Raw genomic sequence first — 10,821 nt, forward strand, 5'->3', positions numbered from 1 at the left:
TTGTGGGACTTTCGAGTGGTTCGTCGTCGCACACACGTCCTCCTAGCGCTCCTCCTAGCGCTCCTCCTAGCCCTCCACTACGGAGGAAGAATGCCCAGCCACGGCGACTTCGTACCCCTTCTCCTAGTCCTCCCCCAGCCGAGGATGATGACGAGGAGCAGTGGGGTGGGGAGGACGAGGAGGACGGTGAGGAGCACGGTGGGCAGGACGAGGAGGCCGGTGGGGAGGACGGTGGGGAGGACGGTGGGGAGGACAGTGGGGAGGACGGTGGGGAGGACGGTGGGGAGGACGGTGGGGAGGACGGTGGGGAGGACCTCGAGGAGGATGAGGGGCTGGGGGGTATGCCGCCGGAGCTAGACCCGACCCTAGTTTGGTCTCCGCCGGTGGAGGAGGTGTACGTTGCAGCCGAGGAGAGGCTGGAACCACGGGACAAGAAGCCGTATAGGCGCGGGATTACGAAACTCCCCAAGCTAAAAACTTGGGCCTTCCGCGATGTTGTTCTCGTGCCCGCTGGAAAGAGGTACATGCTGATTTTGGCATTCCATTATTGAAATTTTTATCATTATACATATTTTTATCACATGCATACTGATTTTGGCATTTCGTTGTGCAGCATGTTCAAGTATGGCGACCCGAGGAGGAAGCCGACACGTGAGTACCCGAACATCCTTGGAGGCATAATTAGGAAGCATTTCCCTGGGATTGTCAATCTCCCTACTGGTGGCCGCGACGTGGCTTGGACTTGGAAGCACTACAGCTACGCGGAAGATCCTAGCGGCAAGTACGGAAACATGCAAGAGCGGGTTGTCCGCCACTTCTGGGTACGTGACTTTTGGCTTCTTAGCATTCAAACACTTCTTGGCTACCAATAGTTGCTCTAATTCATCTTATTTTACCTATGTGCATGGTTGCAGAAATACTTCAAGAGGGCTGAGGGCAAGGAAATTGCGTGCGACGTTATCTTACACGAGTTGTGCAGGGTGAGGGTGACTGGCATGCACTACGAGGCACGTGTCCAGTGCGTCCGCGACTGGCACGCCGAGCGCAAAGTTTGGATGAGTAAGGCTGATTGTCGGGATACGCTCATGGCACCATGGCAGTACCTGCAGGTATTAGCATCGATGTGTTATTTATTTCCGCATTTTCATGTAGTTTATGTTCTAATAATGGGTCTATCTTGTGTATGTAGCACCCTCCTCAGTACGTCGGGGAAGACAGGGCGTGCTTTCTTGCGATGGTCATATGGTGGACATCCCGCGAGTACGCCCGGAAGCACGAGGAGGGCAAGCAGAAGCGTTCAGAGATGGGAGGTGGATCACATGTCCTGGGCAGCAAGAACTTGGCCCTTACCTTGCAGGATGAGGTGAGCAAGTGGTTTCTTCATTCTTTCGTTTTATGTTATTGCTAGCCCCGCAAGTGTCTCCCTCTTCACTTAATTGCATGTACTCTTTTGCAGGAAGTGAAGACAGGCGTGGCACCAAACTTGTTTGGCTTTTTCCAAAAGTCGAAGACCAGGAAGGAGCCGCATCCTGAAACGGGGTCCTTGTGGGTCAACGACCTAGCGGAGGGCCAGTGTGGCGCGTACCGCTCGAAGTTCAAGGACAAGCACGGCGAAGACGCCGACCCAACCACCGAAGAGTTTGACGTTGAGGTTGCGGTGCTTGCGGGACAAGGCAAGAAGGGTGGCCGCCTATGGATTGCTGACGGGTTAGTCGACCCAAGTACCATTCCATCTCTACGCCAGATCCGTCGTGGGCGTACGAGCGAGCAGCCTCGGGTAGAGACCCGCCCACGGGCTTCGGACCTAGCTATCGAGAAGTTACGGGTAAGTTCTTCGTCGATCCTCTACGCTTCATTACATGTTTTCCATTGCAATGTTACTGACATCGCGGCAACACAACGTAGGCGGAGATGGAAGAAAGGGAACGGAGGCACCAAGAGGAGCAGATGCAGATGCAGCAGCAGCTTAGGGAGAACATGCAGATGCAGCAGCAGATGTTGCAGCAGATGCAACAACAGCAGCAGATGTTCCAGCAGATGTTCATGACTTCCCCACCGGGGAGTAGTGCTCCTAGCACGTCGTGTCCTCCTATGTTCCCACATTTTGTAAGTGGTTAACTTAATATCTCCGTCTCAATCTTGTTTGTTGTCTAACCGAACTTTGGATATTGCAGATCCCCACGCCCGATCCGGCTGTGATGGCGCTCCTCCAGCAAGCGCCAAGTCAGAGCCCGCTGACACCTGGCTTGACCGTCAACAATACGGGCATCATCCGGAGCCTGCAGCAGTTTCTAGGTGAGTTCTCCTACACTTCTAATTCTTCCATACCATGTCACTTGTGAATTTTAGCCATTCAACCATGTCAATTTTAGCCATTATGTTCAATTTTACCTATTCCATGTTAATTTTAGCCATTCCATGTCATCCTTAGCCATTATGTTGAATTTTAGCCATTTCATGTCAATTCTAGCGATTATGTTCAATTTTAGCCATTCCATGTCAATTATAGTTCTTCCATGTCAATTCTAGTTCTTACATGTCAATTTTAGCCATTCCATGTCAATCTTAGCCATTATGTTGAATTTTAGCCATTTCATGTCTATTCTAGCGATTATGTTCAATTTTAGCCATTCAATGTCAATTCTTGTTCTTCCATGTCAATTCTAGTTCTTGCATGCCACTTATGCATCTATATATGAACTCGTAGGAGGACAAGGAGATGGAGGACAAGGAGGTGGAGAAGGACAAGGAAGTGGAGGACAAGGAAGTGGCGAAGGTTGACGTTGCTTGTATGAACTTTGTTGTGTGAGCTTGGAGCATTCTATGTATGAATTTGTTGTTGGACTACTTTGTTGTTGGTGGACTTTGTTGTTGTTGGACTTTGTTGTTGGACTATTGTATGGACTTTGTTGGACTATTAGTGGTTGAACTATGTTGTTGATGATGTGCAAATGTCTATATATTGTGCTATATATGTATCTGGAAATATATATCTATTTTGTGAATTATATGTGCAGGGATTAAATGGAAACAGCAAAAACCTGGAATTTTTTCAGCACCTTTGCCGTGCACATGCGCACGGCAAAGAGAAAGCCGCACGGCAAAGGCTTTCTTTGCCGTGCACATGCACACGGCAAAGGGTGCCTATGCTGCCCCCTGGTGTTGCTGTAGGATTCTTTGCCGTGTGGCTTGGAGTGGTGGCACACGGCAAAGCCAAGTGTTTGCCGTGCGGCTTGGCGCGGAGGCGCACGGCAAAGTAGGGGGCACGGCAATGACGCCCAGCGCACGGCAAAGCAAACCGCACGGCAAAGGCAGGCGCAGCGCACGGCAAAGCTAGGTCGCACGGCAAAGCCTTTGCCGTGCGGTTTTCCCTCGACGCACGGCAAAGGCGCCTTTGCCGGCCGGATCGTTGCCGTGTGTTCTTTGCCGTGCAAGGCCGCACGGCAAAGCCTTTGCCGAGAGGATTTGGGCCTTTGCCGTGTGATATTGGCGCACGGCAAAGAACAGTTCTCCCGTAGTGCCTGTTGCAATGTTGCACCCGACGCCGACGTCAATAAATATCAGTTTCAGTTGCAGTTGCTTAGAGTTTCGGCGCCTGTTCGGAAGGGGCTCCGGAGTCCGGTCTACGTGCGTACAACTACAAAATCAAATCTTCAACGAAAATCAAATAAAATCACATCTTGAGAGTAACCGCAAATGATTTGGTACAAGTGCAAGTAAAAAATGCTATTGCGAAAAGCCATCACATTGTTTCACGCCATAAGATAAAGCCCCCACGCTATAGTCTGATTCAAATGACACTTTGTGCTTAATAGGTGTATATATACATTAATTTACCCTCACAGATGATATATAATATATAGGGTACATAAATTAACATACCAAGTGCAAGTAAAATATCCTTATTCTTATTGTGGAAATTAAGCCAGAACATTGTTACGCCTTAAGATAAAGACCCCACGCATAGTCTGATTCAAATGACAGTTTGTGCTTAATAGGTGTATATATAGGGGTCTGCTAGTTATCAACTAGCTGAGAACCAAATTTATGCTCAGTCAACGTGATAACCATCTGACTCTAGCGTTAAGATTCATATTTCCATAATTTTTGTAGATGGTTGTTGTTAGTCTTCGTGAAAGAGTTATGTTTCACGCACGCACACCCTACCTCTACACCTTTTAATGAGAGATCAAAGTGTCAAATTTGAGATTTAAACTCTGGTGGGCTGGAGGTGCCACTGCTCTCCTGACCATCCAACCACATATAGATTCTCGGTGGGCTTTGTGATATACCAAGGTGGATTGTGCAGTGGTGTGTTCTGCTGTTCTAATACAAGCAGAATAACCGAGCATGTCATCCTTCATCTTTTTTCTGCTCTCCTTGTCTGAGTTTTATGCATATATTTTTTCTAGTTGTGTAGCTTGACCTGTTGTTATTAATTTTTTGTTGATAATTGTTTGTGATACAGTTATAAAATTTACCATGTGTCCTACTTTCTATTAGCAAGCTGGACTGTAATTGAGATTTTTTCAGTCGGTGTAAAATATTCTAGTTTCTAGTCGGATTGAAATTAGCATTTTTCCGATTGCATGTGGGGTGGTAACTCTAGTTGCAAATTGAGTTGCAACTGAGATTTTTTTCCAGTTGCAAAGTGGAGTTGTGACTGAGATTTTTTTTTCAATTGCATGTTGGATTGCAACTGATATTTTTCTAGTTGTATGTGGGGTTGCAACTAAGATTTTTACTAGTTGCAAGTTAGGTTGCAACTGAGCCTTTTTCTAGTTTTAAGTGAGGTTGTGACTGATTTTTTCTCCAGTTACAAGTCAGGTTGCAACTGGCATTTTTTCTTCTGATTGCAAGTGAGGTTGCAACTGAGATTTTTTGTAGTTGCAATTTGTTGGAGATACGCCCAAGAGGCAATAATAAATTAGTTATTATTATATCTTAGTGTTCATGATAAATGTTTACATCCCATGCTATAATTGTATTAACCGAAACATTGATACATGCGTGTTATGTAAACAACAAGGAGTCCCTAGTAAGCCTCTTGTATAACTAGCTTGTTGATTAATGGATGATCATGGTTCCGTGATCATAAACATTGGATGTTATTAATAACAAGGTTATGTCATTAGGTGAATGATATAATGGACACACACCCAAATAAGCATAGCATAAGATAACGTCATTAAGTTCAATTTGCTATAAGCTTTCGATACATAGTTTCCTAAGTCCTTCGACCATGAGATCATGTAAATCACTTACACCAGAAGGGTACTTTGATTACATGAAACTCCATTGCGTAAATGGGTGGTTATAAAGATGGGATTAAGTATTTGAAAAGTATGAGTTGAGGCATATGGATCAATAGTGGGATTTGTCCATCCTGATGACGGATAGATATACTCTGGGCCCTCTCGGTGGAATGTCGTCTGATTAGCTTGCAAGCATATGATTGGATCATAAGAGATGACATACCACGGTACGAGTAAAGAGTACTTGTCGGTAACGAGGTTGAACAAGGTATGGAGATACCGATGATCGAACCTCGGACAAGTAAAATATCGTGTGACAAAGGGAATCGGCATCGTATGTAAATGGTTCAATCGATCACTAAGTCATCGTTGAATATGTGGGAGCCATTATGGATCTCCAGATCCCGCTATTGGTTATTGCTCGGAGAGGAGTCTCGACCATGTCTGCATAGTTCGCGAACCGTAGGGTGACGCGCTTAAGGTTCGATGTCGCATAACTAGATTTGAATATGGTATGGAGACGAAGTTTGTTCGGAGTCTCGGATGGGATCCATGACATCACGAGGAGGTCCAGAATAGTCCGGAGAATAAGATTCATATAAGGGAAGTTGATTTATGGGTTTCAGAAAAGTTCGGGATTTTTCCGGTGGAAGACTAGAAGGTTCTAGAAGGTTTCAGAGGGGTCCACCATGGGGACCACGACCTAGGAGGGCTAGCATGGGCCGAGGGGATGCTCCCTGGCCTAATGGGCCGGGGGCACATGCTCCCCAAGGCCCAGGCCGGCCAACCCCTAGGGTTTCCCCAAAACCCTAGGGGGGATCAACTTGGGGGGAAGAAATCCCTCTTCCCCCCACTTGGCCGCCGCCCCCTAACCCTAGATGGGAAAGGGGGCCACCCCAGCCGACCTAGCCCCCTATATAAAGATGGGAGGGGGTGGCTGGCCACCATCCCATTATTAGCCCCCTCCTCTGGCCGCCTCTCTCCTCCACCATACGATGTTCTGGCTTGGCGAAGCCCTGCAGCTTTTCTTCCTCCACCACCACCACCACGCCGTCGTGCTGCTGGAACTTGGAGGAGATCTAACACACCTCCGCTGCCCGCTGGAACGGGGAGAGGAAGGGCTTCATCGACACCGTACGCGCGACCGAGTACGGAAGTGCTGCCGGATTGCAGCACCGTGGACGATCGTCTACACCAACAACGAGATCTAATCTCGTAGGCTTTAGAAATCTTCGAGGGTTAGTCTCTTATCAATCTCGTTATTCCGATCTTGTAGATTAGATCCTGGGTGTTCCATAGATTAGATCTTGGATTTATTCGTCTTGCGGTAGGAATTTTTTTGTTTTCTATGCTACGAACCCCATCAGTTGTATCGGAGCCATGTCTATGCATAGATCTGTTGCACGAGTAGAACACAATGGTTTTGTTGGCGTTGATGCTTTTGTTGCTTTAGTTTGTGTACTTTGCATCTTATGGGATGGTGGGATGAAGCGGCCCGGGCTAACTTTACATGACTGATGTCTACGGGTGCTTCTATTCTTGTAGACAGTGTTGGGCCTCCAAGAGCAGAGGTTTGTAGAACAGCAGCAAGTTTCCCTTAAGTGGATCACCCAAGGTTTATCGAACTCAGGGAGGAAGAGGTCAAAGATATCCCTCTCATGCAACCCTGCAACCACAAAGCAAGAAGTCTCTTGTGTCCCCAACACACCTAATACACTTGTCAGATGTATAGGTGCACTAGTTCGGCGAAGAGATAGTGAAATACAGGTGGTATGAATGAATATAAGCAGTAGTAACGGCACCAGAAAATAGCTTGATGCTACAACTGGCGTGTGGTTGATGGTGAAAATATTGCAGGCAGTACAGATGCAGTAAAACAGTAAACAAGCAGCGATTTCAGTATTTGGGAACAAGGCCTAGGGATTATAATTTCACTAGTGGACACTCTCAACATTGATCACATAATAAAACCACTCTACACTCTGTTGTTGGATGATGAACACCACTAATTGTGTAGGATTACACGAACCCTCAATGCCGGAGTTAACAAGCTCCACAATATTCGATATTCATGTTTGAATAACCTTAGAGTGCACGATAGATCAACACAACTACACCAAGTACTAACATAGCATGCACACTGTCACCATCACACTATGAAGGAGGCATAGATCACATCAATACTATCATAGCAATAATTAACTTCATAATTTACAAGAGATTACAATCATAACCTACGCCAAGTACTACACGATGCACACACTGTCACCATTACACCGTGGAGGAGGAATAGACTACTTTAATAACATCACTAGAGTAGCATATAGATTAATAGTGATACAAAACTCATATGAATCTCAATCATGTAAGGCAGCTCATGAGATTATTGTATTGAAGTACATAGGAGAGAGATTAACCACATAGCTACCGGTACAGCCTTAGCCTCGATGGATAACTACTCCCTCCTCATGGGAGACAGCAGCGGTGATGAAGATGGCGGTGGAGATGGCAGCGGTGTCGATGGAGAAGCCTTCCGGGGGCACTTCCCCGTCCCGGCGGCGTGCCGGAACAGAGACTCCTGTCCCCCATATCTTGGCTTCGCGATGGCGGCGGCTCTGGATGGTTTCTCGTACCGTTGCTTTTCCGTATCGAAGATTTAGGTCAGGGACCTTTATATAGGCGAAGAGGCGGAGTCGGAGGGTCGACGAGGCGGTGACACACTAGGGGGGCGCGGCCAAGGCCTGGGCCGCGCCACCCTGTCGTCTGGGGCCCACAGGGCTCTCCTCTGGTGGCTCTCGGGTGTTCTAGAAGCTTCATGCAATTCTAAGATGATGGACGTTGATTTCGTCCAATTCCAAGAATATTTCCTTACTAGGATTTCTGAAACCAAAAACAGCAGAAAATAGGAACTGGCACTTCGGCATCTCGTCAATAGGTTAGTTCCGAAAAACGCATAAAATCATCATAAAGTGTGAACAAAACATGTAGGTAATGTCATAAAACAAGCATGGAACATCAGAAATTATCGATACGTTGGAGACGTATCAGCATCCCCAAGCTTAGTTCCTACTCGTCCTCGAGTAGGTAAACGATAACAAAGATAATTTCTGAAGTGACATGCTACCAACATGATCTTAATCATACTATTGTAAAGCATATGAGATGAATCCAGCGATTCAAAGCAATGGTAAAGACAATGAGTAAACAATTGAATCATATAGCAAAGACTTTTCATGAATAGTACTTTCGAGACAAGCATCAATAAGTCTTGCATAAGAGTTGACTCATAAAGCAATAATTCAAAGTAAAGGTATTGAAGCAACACAAAGGAAGATTAAGTTTCAGCGGTTGCTTTCAACTTGTAACATGTATATCTCATGGATATTGTCAATGTAAAGTAATATAACAAGTGCAATATGCAAGTATGTAGGAATCAATGCACAGTTCACACAAGTGTTTGCTTCTTGAGGTGGAGAGAGATAGGTGAACTGACTCAACATAAAAGTAGAAGAAAGGCCCTTCGCAGAGGGAAGCATTGATTGCTATATTTGTGCTAGAGCTTTGGTTTTGAAAACAAGAAACAATTTTATCAACGGTAGTAATAAAGCATATGTGTTATGTAAATTATATCCTACAAGTTGCAAGCCTCATGCATAGTATACTAATAGTGCCCGCACCTTGTCCTAATTAGCTCGGATTACCTGGATTATCATCGCAATACATATGTTTTAACCAAGTGCCACAAAGGGGTACATCTATGCCGCCTGTACAAAGGTCTAAGGAGAAAGCTCGCATTGGATTTCTCGCTATTGATTATTCTCAACTTAGACATCCATACCGGGACAACATAGACAACAGATAATGGACTCCTCTTTTATGCATAAGCATTCAACAATTATGAATTTTCTCATATGAGATTGAGGATATTTGTCCAAAACTGAAACTTCCACCATGGATCATGGCTTTAGTTAGCGGCCCAATGTTCTTCTCTAACATTATGCATGCTCTAACCATTCTAGCGGTAAATCTCCCTTACTTCAGACAAGACGGACATGCATAGCAACTCACATGATATTCAACAAAGAGTAGTTGATGGCGTCCCCAGGAACATGGTTATCGCACAACAAGCAACTTAATAAGAGATAAAGTGCATAAGTACATATTCAATACCACAATAGTTTTTAGGATATTTGTCCCATGAGCTATATATTGCAAAGGTAAAGAATGGAAATTTAAAGGTAGCACTCAAGCAATTTACTTTGGAATGGCGGAGAAATACCATGTAGTAGGTAGGTATGGTGGACACAAATGGCATAGTTTTTGGCTCAAGGATTTGGATGCATGATAAGTATTCCCTCTCGATACAAGGCTTAGGCTAGCAAGGTTATTTGAAACAAACACAAGTATGAAGCGGTACAGCAAAACTCACATAAAAGACATATTGTAAGCATTATAAGACTTTACACCGTCTTCCTTGTTGTTCGACCCTTACTAGAAAATATCTAGACTCTAGAGAGACCAATCATGCAAACCAAATTTTAGCAAGCTCTATGTATTTCTTCATTAATAGGTGCAAAGTATATGATGCAAGAGCTTAACCATGAGCACAACAATTGCCAAGTATCAAGTTATTCAAGACATCATACCAATTACTACATGTAGCATTTTCTATTTCCAACCATATAACAATTAACGAAGCAGTTTCAACCTTCGCCATGAAAATTAAAAGCTAAGAACACATGTGTTCATATGAACCAGCGGAGCGTGTCTCTCTCCCACACAAGCATTTATTCAAACAAAAACAAAAACAAAAACAAACAGACGCTCCAAGTAAAGTACATAAGATGTGACCGAATAAAAATATAGTTTCAAGAGAAGACACCTGATAATTTGTCGATGAAGAAGGGGATGCCTTGGGCATCCCCAAGCTTAGACGCTTGAGTCTTCTTGAAATATGCAGGGATGAACCACCGGGGCATCCCCAAGCTTAGAGCTTTCACTCTTCTTGATCACATTGTATCATCCTCCTCTCTTGACCCTTGAAAACTTCCTCCACACCAAACTCGAAACAAACTCATTAGAGGGTTAGTGCATAATCAAAAATTCACATGTTCAGAGGTGACACAATCATTTTTAACACTTCTGGACATTGCTCAAAGCTTCTGAAAGTTAAAGAAATCCATCCTACACAGCAAAAGAGGCAATGCGAAATAAAAGGCAGAATCTGTCAAAACAGAACAGTCCGTAAAGATGAATTTCTAAGATGCACCAGACTTGCTCAAATGAAAATGCTCAAATTGAATGAAAGTTGCGTACATATCTGAGGATCACTCACGTAAATTGGCATAATTTTCTGAGTTACCTACAGAGAATTAGGCCCAGATTCGTGACAGCAAGAAATCTGTTTCTGCGCAGTAATCCAAATCTAGTATGAACCTTACTATCAAAGACTTTACTTGGCACAAAAATGCAACAAAACTAAGATAAGGAGAGGTTGATACAGTAGTAAAAACTTCCAAGACACAAATATAAAATAAAAGTACTGTAGCAAAATAAACACATGGGT

The 10,821-nt window shown here is 44.6% G+C and overlaps 1 protein-coding gene across 1 annotated transcript; it reads left to right on the forward strand.

Annotated features, from left to right (window-relative positions):
* The first annotated feature begins 263 nt into the window (after positions 1-263).
* LOC127317016 (uncharacterized) lies at positions 264-2,944 on the forward strand. Its single transcript, XM_051347535.2, has 8 exons — positions 264-520; positions 614-821; positions 915-1,109; positions 1,190-1,363; positions 1,457-1,825; positions 1,906-2,106; positions 2,175-2,295; positions 2,708-2,944. Exons 1-8 carry the CDS (start codon positions 342-344, stop codon positions 2,779-2,781), a joined length of 1,521 nt encoding a protein of 506 aa, XP_051203495.2. The 5' UTR covers positions 264-341; the 3' UTR covers positions 2,782-2,944.
* The last annotated feature ends 7,877 nt before the right edge of the window (positions 2,945-10,821 follow it).

The sequence above is a fragment of the Lolium perenne genome, chromosome 7 (assembly GCF_019359855.2).
Source record: "Lolium perenne isolate Kyuss_39 chromosome 7, Kyuss_2.0, whole genome shotgun sequence".
Lineage (NCBI taxonomy): Eukaryota > Viridiplantae > Streptophyta > Magnoliopsida > Poales > Poaceae > Lolium > Lolium perenne.